At 39.2% G+C, this 12,473-nt stretch overlaps 1 protein-coding gene across 1 annotated transcript in view; it reads left to right on the plus strand.

The window, feature by feature from the left end:
• Nucleotides 1-8,905, plus strand: part of LRRC27 (leucine rich repeat containing 27) — a 61,117-nt gene extending 52,212 nt beyond the window's left edge. The window contains exons 8-10 of the mRNA XM_065408735.1: nt 3,438-3,589; nt 6,825-6,951; nt 8,765-8,905. Of these exons, the coding sequence (XP_065264807.1) occupies nt 3,438-3,589; nt 6,825-6,951; nt 8,765-8,905 (420 nt within the window). The remainder of the gene's footprint in view (nt 1-3,437; nt 3,590-6,824; nt 6,952-8,764) is intronic.
• Nucleotides 8,906-12,473: the final 3,568 nt, after the last annotated feature.

A 12,473-nucleotide genomic window follows, 5' to 3' on the forward strand; every position in this document is an offset into this window, starting at 1 on the left:
AAAAAAAAGTTCTGTTCACGATTTGCTTTACGAGGTTTATCCATAGCCTGGATTAACTTTAAGTGGAAAATTAATATTTATATTTAATACAGGTCAAATCTAAGGAAGAAATAATCTTACTTTCTCCTTTGAGTAACTGTCCAGATGCACATTTCACTGATGGTGCACAGTCACCTTGTGCATTAGTGGTAGGAGTCTTTTTGACCAGCAGTACCCTTAGTGTGTACATGTGCTCTTCAGTCTTCATGCTCCTCTGCAAGGGCATATAAGGACAAGGCATGCCAACTACCATTCAGTTCCTCTTCCTGCCTCATGGGTTAGAGATGGAGCCTATCCCCTCCTTATAGCTTTAGCTAATAGTTTTACAGTTAGTTTTATAGTATAGTTAGTCTTTTTAGTAGTTTTTAGTAGTTTGGTTGTCTGTTGAAACCTTTAGTTGTGAGAACTTACCCATTCAGTAAAGCATCATCTGGTTTGTCTGTGTTTAAACATTGCTTCTCAGGTAAGGGAGCATCCCAGATACAGACAGAAACTCAAAGTGCGTCTGTTGTCTGGGAGAATCGCACATTCCCAGTAAATGTGTGATTTGCAAGTCCTTCAGCTACTGAGCTAGAAAGGACAGAGCGGCCCACCTTCAGGTCTTTCTAATGACGAAGTCAATGAGACCTGCTTCTGAACTGGGCTCACTAGACCCCCATGTACAAGGACCTCTTGAGTCAGAGTGTGGGCTCGTTGCCTTCAAGAGCTCTGACTCAAATTGTGACTACAGTGATTGCATCATCCCCAGATAGACCACAGGGAGCTAGAAGTCCGAGGGGCAGGTCACCTACCAAGGTGTCCTCTAATAGGAAAACCTCCCTATAGCACTGAACATTGAGATTTCGCTGTTCAGAATGGTTCCCACAGAAGCTCAGCCTTGAGCCTGTTCCAATCATACAGCACCAAAGCATCTGGTACTTGAAAATGGAACCTGGGGGAAAAGAATGGCCCCAGCACAGTCTACCTCAATGGCCCCGCACCAACTCTTCTGGAACCAAGCCAGTCAGGACAGTGCACTGTCACTGTTGCAGAGATTCCTACACCACCTTGACAAAACCTGGTTCTCATGCAGCCATCCACACTGCCATGCTTGGCATCAATGGACCTGCAGATTCACCAAAAACCACAATCTTCCCTGCTGTTGACTTCTGTACTACAGTCAGCCCCGACTCTATCTAGTAGTGTGGCACCATCAGTCCCTAATACTCTGAAGGCCACAGCACCATCATGGATCCGAGCTATGCATTCTCCTCAGATTCATCTTCAGAACTGGGGGATGAGAAATTCCACCCTGGATCCGAGCTATGCATTCTCCTCAGATTCATCTTGAGAACTGGAGGATGAGAAATTCCACCCCACAACATACTTACCCAGACTGTTGCCCTCTGATAGAGGATCCAGACACACCTCACAGGACAGATTTTGGGACCCACAGAATCCAGGCTCATGGTTCCTTATCCCCTCGCCACCAGGGTCTTACTCACCAATGCCCATGTGGCCTTGCTGGGGACCCTGGTCAGCTCAGAGCAACTTCAACCCCAGAGAGCAACCATGCCACCAGAAGGTGGCCACCTCCAGAGCACCGCACATTCAGATACCCCACCACCCTTTTCCAGTATCTGCACAACCACAGGTAGAGGAGGAGGTACTGGCCCCACAAATGAACAACTATAAGGGTTTCCAAGACCCATTAAAAGGCTGGCCAAGATCCTCCAAATCCCTGTTGAGGCAGTGGAAGAACAGACATATAAACTGGTAGACATATTTTAAGGCTCTGCAGTAGGGAAGATGGCCCTCCCAGTTAACGAGGACATTATACATCCAGCCAGAACTTTGTGGCAGACACCTGCTTTGGCACCACCCACCTCCCACAGGCATACAGACAAGAAATATCAAGTGCCTTCTATGGGTGCAAAATTCTTTTACACACATACTATCCCATCCTCCTTTGTAGTCACAGTAGCAAATGAATAGGCAAAACAATTCAGATCCACACCACAGGAAAAAGAGCCAAAGAGACCAGATTTATTTGGCTGGAAAGCCTACTCCTCAGCAAACGTACAATTCTGTGTAGCCAGTTATCAGGCCATATTAGCTGGATATGACTTTTGCATACATAAAAGGCAGCTTTCCTTTGTCGACAACTTTTCCCACAACAATTATGGGGACTTTATGTCACTTGTTAATTAGGACCAGCTCATAGCCAGAATGAGCCTCCAAGCAGTACTGGTACAGCAGAAATGGCTGCCAGATCAATGGAAATGGCTGCCATCATGAGTTGGTCATTGTGTTTTTTTCACACCCCTGAGCGACAAAACTTTTGCCAACATAAGTGCTAGTGTAAATATGGCCTTACTGTGTGCAGTAACTGTAGTTCTTTGAGATATGTTCTCCATATGCACGTTCCACAACCTGCCCTTCCATCCCCTCTTCCTTGGAGTCCTATTATAAGAGATGCTACAGTGAGAAGAACTGAATGTCCTCATAGAGGATAAAGAGTGTATGCACACCCTATAGGTGCTGCTGGCCAAAATAACTCAGATCACTAGCACATAAGGCACCTGCGCAGTAGCAGTGGAATTTGCATGTGGACAATACATCTCAAAGAACTACAGTTACTGTACATGGTAAGTAACTTTCCTATATTTTTAGAGACTGAAAGAGCTTTCCTTTATGGATATATGTATACTGTATACTCCATGGGTAGAGGAAGATTTTCAGTGCTCACACGGGACTTGGGTAGGCTGACCAAATAGCAAGTGTGAAAAATCGGGACGGGGGTGGGGGGCAATAGGAGCCTAAATAAGAAAAAGCCCCAAATATCAGGACTGTCCCGGTAAAATCGGGACATCTGGTTACCCTAGATTTGGGTGTATCATGAAATTGCTTTACAATGGGAGTTGGGTATCTAACTGCCTTTTGTGCCTTTGAAAATCTCCCCTGCAATTATTTAATTTCCTTATCATAGACAAAATAATCCATAAGAGATGTTGTTTAAACCAAACCTTTCTTCTCACAGTCTTGATTCTTGGTGCACTGAACACTGTAGATAATCCTCTTCTTGTAGTAATGGAATAATTTTCATAATAAATTAAAAGAGAAGTGAAAATATGGAAAATGTCTCCTCAATATTAAATCAAACCTAAGAATTTTTATAGAAACCCTTCCTATCAAGCATATTGTTTGTAGGAAAGACTTTGTTGCATTTCTGGTATCTCAAATAATCACCAACCACTCAACAAAAAAAGTTTACCCATTTTGCAGTGGTGATCATTAGGCATGATTTAAAAAAAAAAAGCTTTCCACAGACGCTTAATCTCAGTACTGAAATAGTTTTTAATTGATGATGCCGTTCCATGAAATGTGCCAGTCCCATATTATGTTGCACTTTTTTATAGATATCAAAAAGTGCACCATATGCTACTGATAACATCAATTATCACAACACAAGAGAAGGATGTGAAAACCTAAAGAAACGCACTCCTGAAAAAAGTGAACATGTGAGAAGAATGTTGAAAGTAAATTCTATAAGAGATGCTGAAGCTGCAAGGTTAGTAACAAATACCAGAAACTTTAAAATTTGTTCTTAGAAAACACTGTGTGGGGCATCCTTCTGTTTTATTACTGTGAAGATATAAATAGATTGCTTTGCTGTTCCACATAACAGAAACCTCCCTCATCTCTATAGAACAAAATAAACCCACATAGTAAAAAAATAAAAACTAGTTCTTAACGGCTAAAAATGGTTCATGAAAAGAACAGTTATTCTCTCTTCACAACTGGATCCGCATCTGAGCTGCATCCATTTCAGAATCCTTCATGTATAGTGCAACTGCAATAGCATGTTGTCATAATAATAATGGTATTGTACTAAGGGCTTGTGTACATTTACAGTGCTGCAGCAGCGCAACTGCACTGGCGCGGCTGTGCTGCTGTAGCACTTAGTGAAGACACTACTATGCCAATGGGAGAGCTTCTCCAGTCACCATAGCTACTCCACCTCCCCAAGATGCGGTAGCGAGGATCACTGGAGAAGGCCTCCTATCAACTTAGCACTGTCTACACTGGGGGTTAGGTTGGTATAACTACGTCGTGGAAAATCCACACCCCTGAGCAACATGGTTATATCGACATAAGTTCCTAGTGTAGACCAAGCTTAATGCACCTATCTTTGTACATGTTAAGGCAATGAATGTGGGCCAGAGAACTGGGCAGGAATTGAATGTAAGTGGTCCTTGTTGTCTATCATCAGGGCTGAAAGAATCCCAACTAATTGATAGCCAAATCTCAAAAGGTTCAACTGGGACAAAATTTTGCATGCTTATCTGAATTACTTTGGTCTGTAAATCAGACTGGAAAATCTCTTAAAAACACAGCCTTCTTATGGGAGTAACAGAACTTTCTAGTTCTAGTCCAGCCCCAAGCCACTGAAGAGTGTGAGAATGAGAACAAACCCCAAAGGTAAGTCATTTTTTTTAATCTCAAAAAAACATCAGGTTCCAGTTTTGGAAAAACTTCAGGGGATTTTATTTTATTGACTTTTATTTTATTTGTATCCATTTTTTTTTTTAAATAGAAAGCATGCTGGCGCACTCCAGGTTTGTACATTTAGCAGTTAGTATATAAGCTTCTGGTATGCAGTGAAATATGAGGATTAACTGACCTGAAATGTGCAACTATATTATGACTAATGTGCAGTTTGCCATCCTTACTGATAGATACTATTCCAGGGGAAAACTACTTTACAGATTTACCTAAATCAAGAACTATTGTTACCAGCCTTAATTACAAGGACACTGTGCTGTACCCTGGAGTAATGAGGAAAAGATATGGTTATAGTTACTACACTTACAGCCTGGCCCATCTTTCATTCAATCAAGTGTAAGGAGTGGAGAAAGTAAGGAAAACTACAACAAATAGGTTTACTCAATAATTATTAATATTTAAATCCTATTCTTGTATTGTATGCTGTTGATACTAAACTTTGACAGGTCTTTGTAAATAATTACCGGTATTTTCCTTCTGTGGGACTGAGTTGTAATATTCCTCTCACAATCAGGCTGTCACAACTTTCTTTGGCAGTTGTGGGCAATACTTTGGATTTGGAATGCAGTCTGTGCATGCTGTACATTGCTCAACTGCTCAGACTGGTCAAGAGTGCAGTAGCAGCTTCCAATGTTTCTTTAGCATTCCTCCTGCAATGTTTCATTAAGCTTCATTTGCTTGCTGCTCTGACCTGCCTAGCAGTGCTCCCCTGCACTTCTGCCTTTCAGGCCAGCTACTTCTGCACTTTCTTCACAGCCCCTCTTCACATACATATGTTTTGGGAACATGGGTGTTTCTTCTCAGTTCCCTCCCTCACTACTGGAAGCCTCCAAGAAGATACAATTTCTCCTATTATTCACCACTCTACCTTGGGCACTCAGGCCTTTGTGTTCAGGCAGTTTATGCTGCCCTCTCTTGCAGCAGCATCTAATGAAATGGTAATTAACTTCCAGGAGGGGGTTGAGCCACATACACATATATTTTAATGCTCCTGTATAATAAAACAAAGAAACAATAAAAAAATGAAACCAGTGTCATTTTTAAGTCTGCAATGAAACTAAGCTCCTATAGCATTAAGGTCCTCTGAGTTCTAAAGCCTTCAGTTCTTTTATCTTTATTTAAAAGTTCTTCAAACTAATTTTAATTATATATAGTTACACACCAAAAACTGCATTGCAAAGTCAAGCACTCAAAAATTAGGAAATGGCAGAATTAAGATTGCCTGTGCAACCTTAATTGTCCCTCTTACGCATATGCATCATGACAGCCTTCAACTACATAATCACACACTTCCCCTCCCACACATTACCCCTCCCTCATTTGGTGCACAAAATGGACAGTGCTCACTAATCTACTGTGTCTTATTTACTGCACACTATTCAAACCCTGCTCTGAAGATAGAATTATTAATTTCTTCATGGGCTGCTATTCGGTGCTCATCACTATAGTATTTCAGTGCTTCACAAACCCTTAATGAATTTGTTTTCACAACACCACTGTGAGGTGAGGTGGTATTATTAGTTCCATTTTACAGATAGAAAACTGAGCCACAGAGAGATTAAAATCAAAATGCCCACTAATTTTGAGAGTCCAATCTGAGGCACCTACAGCCTGAATTTTCAGAGTACTTAGCATTTCATAGTACTTTTATATGTTCAAAGCACAACTCCTTATGACTTCAGTTGCAGCTGTCAGCACTTAGCCAATCAGACCCCAAGGCCTCAAGCTGGGCACCCAGAAAATGACAAACACAAAGTTATAGGCCACTTTTAAAAAGTTTTGGTTTAAGTGATTTGACCAGTATTACATAGGAACTCTATGGCAGAGTCAAATTCATTTCTCTAGAGCAGCATTCAGCTGCTTGAACTATGAAACCACCCTTTCTATTCCTGCAGTCCCTTGCCTCTTTCACTGCACACTTTCCAACTTCTGCAACAAGGAGACAGGGCTTCTACAGACAACAGCCTACATAATCCTGATTCATCCTCAGAGCACCATCCATCCTGTGTGCTGAATGAGCTGTGGCCCTGTTGAATAAAATAGTATGTGATTATGTAATTGAAGAGTATAACATAATGCATTCGCACAACTCCATATTAACCAATGCAAAGAGAACTGAACTTTTATTTTTGCTCCCCTTGATTATGTTTATATGCAGCAGAGGTTTAAAACTAGATTGGAAGTGAAAGGTTCAATGAATATAAAAGAACCGGAAAACTATTTTTATCCTGTTTATTCAGAGCCTCCAGGGAAAAGGAATTGGAACAACGCATCAAACAACATACACAAATGATGAAAGAAAGAAGAAAAAAGTCAAAAGGGACACCCCAAGAGGAAATGCAGAGAGCAAAAAAAGACTTTGAAACTGTAAGTATCATAGCTTCCCTTTGACATACAGTGCCCTCCACTTAATTCAGTCATTGGTTTAATTTGATCTTTCATTGATTTGATCAAATCCTCAGGCACCAAACACTTTGTATTAAAAATACTAATTTCACATTTGACTTTGGTCACTTTACATTAAGATTATTATTGAATAGTTCAATGATTGTGTATAGAAAGTTGCAGTTTCATTAAGACTGAAGCTAAAATCTTGAACAAGATAGAGGAAAGAGTCCAAGAAAGACATAATAGATGGTAAAAGGTGAATGCAACTACAAGTGATGTCGACATTTTGATATTATAAGAACTACCATGTGCTGTGCAAGCTGCGCTATGATTGTCATGTAGATATAAAGGTGAAATCCAAAATTTTCAGAAATGGGAACCTACAGTTAAAATATGGATTTAGAAGTCCATATTTAGACATCTAAATAAGTAGCCTGATTGTCAAAAATGATAAGTATGCATCACTCCCATTAAAGTCAATTTAGTTGTGAAATTCCATTGTTTCAACATCATTAAATTTTATTTCAGTCTATACATTTTAAAATGTTGTACAGACCAACTTGGCAGAAAAAATATTTTGATTTTTTTTTCTTCCTACCACTACTCTCTAACAATGAAATAAAGTAACAGGTAATATCACATTTTAGCCAAAATCAAAATGAGATGCATCTTGATAAAATAGGCCTCTATTTTTCATTTAGACTATTGTATTTTTAAATTTGTTCTCTGTATTCAGTAAAATCCAGCAATTCCAAATCAATTATTTAACCAGTGACCGATTCTGCAACTGCAGGCTAGGCGAACCCAGATTGTCTGTTTGTTTATTTATATAAGGGATTGCTATATGCTGATTTAAATCAAATAGTTCATTTTCCAAGTTTCTAGAAATATTTAGTTTAATTTTTTAAAGGTTTTTATAAGGTTTTTTAAAAGACTATTTTGGAATAGGCTACCAAGGTCCCAATCCTGCAAAGATTTACACATGTACTTCACTATAAGCTTTGTAGATTAAGTGTGTGCATAATTCTTTGCAAGATGAGAGTCTAAGAATTTGTGAAACCCACAGATGTATTACACTGGCATATTAAAACCATCCATTTCATTACACTTTACAAAATTCAAGATGTGCTTAACAGCAAAAGGGAAGAAAATGTTATTGAAAAGTGAAGTACTATCTTTAAAGAATGAAAAACTTTATGAAGATTTATAATATCTACCATGAATTTCCTCCAAAATTCAGGATTTACTACAATTTAAAGACATATATATATATATATATATATATATATAGGAATATGAATCCTGCTTTTTCTTATACTGGTAAAGGAGTAAATGTATGTATCAGTGTGAGGATTAGAATACCTAGAAATACATTTATTGTTAACAGGCATCATGCATATTGTCATAGGCCTGATTTTCAGTCATAGCCTCTATTTGTGTGCATGCAAAATTGCCTATGCACATACTTGCACCCACCCTTCGCAGATGCAAAAACCTGTGTGTGCTCCTGCAAATCCTTGTTTGACTTTTGTGGTTGCAAACTCTTAACATTGGCACACAAGCCATGTTTTAAGTGTATACACAGGTGTTCTACCTGTGAAGTGTAGGTGCATGGATGTGTGTAGGCAGTTTTGCATGCACACAAATAGAAGATGTTTAGACACCCTGCTGAAAACCTGGCCCAATAAATCTCTGCAGTTCCTTCTTTGGTTAATTATATAATATTAATCAGATAATAAATTAGACTTTTAAAAAACTTTTTCTGGTGATTTTATTTTATTTTTTATCATAGGCTGAAAAGCTTCAGGCTGAGCTAGCACAAGTAAAACAAGAACTTCAGCAGGAGTATCGGTTTACTGCCTTCACAGGCGAGCCTGTTCCTGATTCACCGAGAATGCAGCCTCATAATATCTTTTCTACCATGAAATTTTAATTGCCTGAAATTCTTAAAAGAACATTTGTCTTACAGTATACATCTGTATTGGAAAGCTGCTTTTCAGCAGGCTTTAAAAGTGCTCCTTTTGTTACCTATTCTTGTTGATTGTGTTTTAACAACGTTTTTAAATTAGAATGATAATAAATCATTCTATCTTGTCCATTCAACTAACATAATTTCAGTAGATTTATAGTTACATGGTTATAAAGTGTTTTTGGTGTTATATTGTGTTTCTTTCTGACCTTCTTAAGATCCCATTCTGCAATTTTTACTCAAGCAAACCCCCTATTGAAATATGCTTCAGTTGAAGTTTTGCCTAGGTAAGAATTGCAGAATGTATTTTACAATGTACATTATTTGGGGCAAGAAACTTTTTTTATTTGTATGTTTATTAATTTAAAATAACATGATCACCTACAGTGCTATATAAATTAATAATGTAAAGAATAATGTATCCCCAACTATGCACTATATCTTAGGGTTGCAGTTGCATCAGGGGATTCTGGTGTCATAGCCACAACATTAGTAATTGTTAAAGTGCAGCTCTGCTATCTAAGGATACTTTTCAAATGCAGGAAGATCCTGGGCACTAGAAATATAATTGTTTGTGTATTTTTCTTCAATGAATAAAATATTTAAGCATTTTATTTTCAACTTTCTTTCCCCTAGGTGGCATCACTTTCTGTCTCCAGCACCATGATGTAGGGCTTGGATCCTGTTTGCAGACAGTGGGAGCTGACAGCTCCAAAAGTCAGCTGCAGCTGGAGGGAATGTGCTGCCTGCTGCCCTCTAGTCCAGGAGGGAGATACAGATGCTGGCAAGGCAAGGGAACCACTGAAGGACGCAGGAGAAGTGTTGGGGATATTCTGCTACAGCTAGTGACACCCCCCTACCCCCAATTTGAATGAGTGGAGAGGAGACAGGAAAGGACTGGAGGAAAGGCTTCTAAAAGCATTGGAGCCAGGAATAGGAAGCAGCTGAGCAGGAAGCCAAGAGCATAGCAAGAGTAGGGGATAGGTGGGATAGTGATTGGGATAGGGAGGACATGGGACAACTATACAAGCCAGTTGTAGGGAGGTGAGGAAGAAGGGAGTAGGGCTAGAGTCAGCCCTTTTGAAGGGATCTATTATCAATCAATTCCTTCCCCAATCTCCCAGCAGTTGTATCTGTAGTACCCCAGCAAATTCCTCTAAGTAGCTCCCTTGCTTTGTCAGGGTCTGAATCACCCTGCTGGTGAAGGGGAAGCAGGTAACAGATTATCTCAGGCTGCTGCTAAATGCCTTCAGAGCTGTCATCCTCTGAAATCTAATCCCTTCAATATCAGGCTGCAGCCAGAAAGTGGGGCCTCCCAAAGGGGAGAAAGAGAAAAGGTAAAAATAAAACACTTGAGCCTGAATCACCACAGTGTGACACCAATTTTATAGGAGTGTTACTCCTTTGAAATCTGTGGAGTTATCTAGATGTAAAACTGGAGTAATGCAATGGTGTCTGAAGACCTTTTGCCTTTCTTTTCAAAGCAAAATCCCCATTATTTATTGTACTAATGCCCAGGAGTCTCCTAAATGTAAAAGTCTTTAGTATTTAAAACGGTGCTAATGACCCTTTAATATCACGAGAGCCTCAGAAGGAAACAGTGGATAATTTCTGAACATTATGTCTATTATTTCATTTTATATATTGAAATACAAGTCTTCCCTCCCTGTCTGATCTTTGTAGTCTCCCCTCTCAGCCTCCTCTCCTTGTTTCTGGAGTCATTTGTCTTTCTGCTGCACTCCATGCCTCGCTGGGGTTTTTCACCTTTCTCCAGCTTGATGGTGTAAATTTAAAACTTACCTGAACTCCAAATGTCTTGATTACAGTTTGATTGAAATATGGCCTGCTACTGGGGCACAAAATGAGGGTCATAAAACAGCTCTCTGGTGGCAGGAAGCTGTGCTGGATGGGAAAGAGTTGAATTCACGGTTGGGGGGAGGAGGGGTTCCTGTGCAGAAAGTGAGGTGCAAACCTATGGAGTGTCCTGTAGAGGAAATTTTTTTTCGAGGAAGAGGATGGAGAGGACAGAGAGGAAAGGGTGGCTAGCAAACAGAATCCAGGAGTGGCTGGTATTGCTGGTACTTCAGAATATGTGGCCCAGTTGGATCATGTCTTAATCTGCTCCTGGATACATACAGTTTTACATGTTTGTATTTTGGAATCAAATACTGATTAATAATAATGATTCAATACCTACTGAGTCAAGTTCTGCTCTCACACAAGTGTACAGTCCAAAGTAACTCCCTTGGTTTCAATGGAATGTCTCTGGATTGACACTGCTGAAAATGTGATTACAATTTGGCCCATTTTTTTGTATGACTGCTAACACTGTAAAATGTTGTTTAAGCATTCTGTTCACTGTTTCCATATATACTAAATGTATAGCAATGTACATTTAGCCATTAAAAATGCTAACATTGAAGAGAAAATACAAAGCACTTGTATATTAATCGCTTAAATATAAAGTGATCATATAGTCAACAAAATTATTTTTACCTGAGCACTAGTTATTTTTAAATTCAAGAATATTATTAAAATAATTTGTTCTTCTAAATACACTTATCGTTCATACTGTAATTCTAAATAATGTTGCCTAAATAAATTGCATTAGTATGTAAAGATGTATAAAGAGTTTGGGTCTGGCCAGATTATTTAAATGGCTTGTTTAGTGTTGTTGTAAAATCGGCATTGTAAGCTATTTTGCTCAGTGCAGCATACACTTGCCTCTGCACCCAGTCACTATTTTAGCGGGTGCAAAGATGGGAAAAGGCCACAGCTCCACCATCATTCCGCCTTTCCCTGCCTTCTCTGAAGATGCTAGCACCAGTTGTGACACTGGCTGCCGCCTGGCACAATACCAGCACTCCCCTGCCACACTATGTCTGGCCCCTACACACACATGTGCAAACTCTGCACAGTCTTAATTTGCACCAACGTTATGGGCCAAATTTGCCTCTTGTTTGTCTGTCTTTTTAATAGAAATTTCACTCAATCTACTGTCAGCTGCATTGATGTAGATTCAGTGTAAATCAGGTTCATAGAGTTGCTTTGAATGTACATGAGTGGAACTGAGAGTAGAATTTGTCTTTTGTTTGAAAGCTTGGATTCTATGAAAAGGGGACATAGGAATAAAATATCTTGATATTTGAACCTTATGTTTCCTCTGCATCAAATTTCAGTGAGATAACATCAACATTGTTTAATTTATAGTCTCTTACTTTTGTTATCTGAGGAATTATGTAAATGTCAAGTCTTGTAAGTAGACTTCCAGTGAATGTGGAACATCCTGCTTTCAATGATACTTCAGAAGATTGTTTTCCTTCTGCAGCTCACTCTGAATTTCTCTGTCCTTAATAGTGTCAATATTCTTCTTTATGTTTTCACATTGCTTCAGTATATTTTCAAGGTTCTGAAGATCAGCAGGAAAGTCAAGGCTGATTGTCTGAAATCTATAAACTGTCCTCTAGGTACTATGGTTACCACATAAAGTGGTTTCCACACTAAATAAGTACCAGGTCAATGCAATTTTTTT

The sequence above is a fragment of the Emys orbicularis genome, chromosome 7 (genome assembly GCF_028017835.1).
Source record: "Emys orbicularis isolate rEmyOrb1 chromosome 7, rEmyOrb1.hap1, whole genome shotgun sequence".
NCBI classification, from domain to species: Eukaryota; Metazoa; Chordata; order Testudines; family Emydidae; genus Emys; species Emys orbicularis.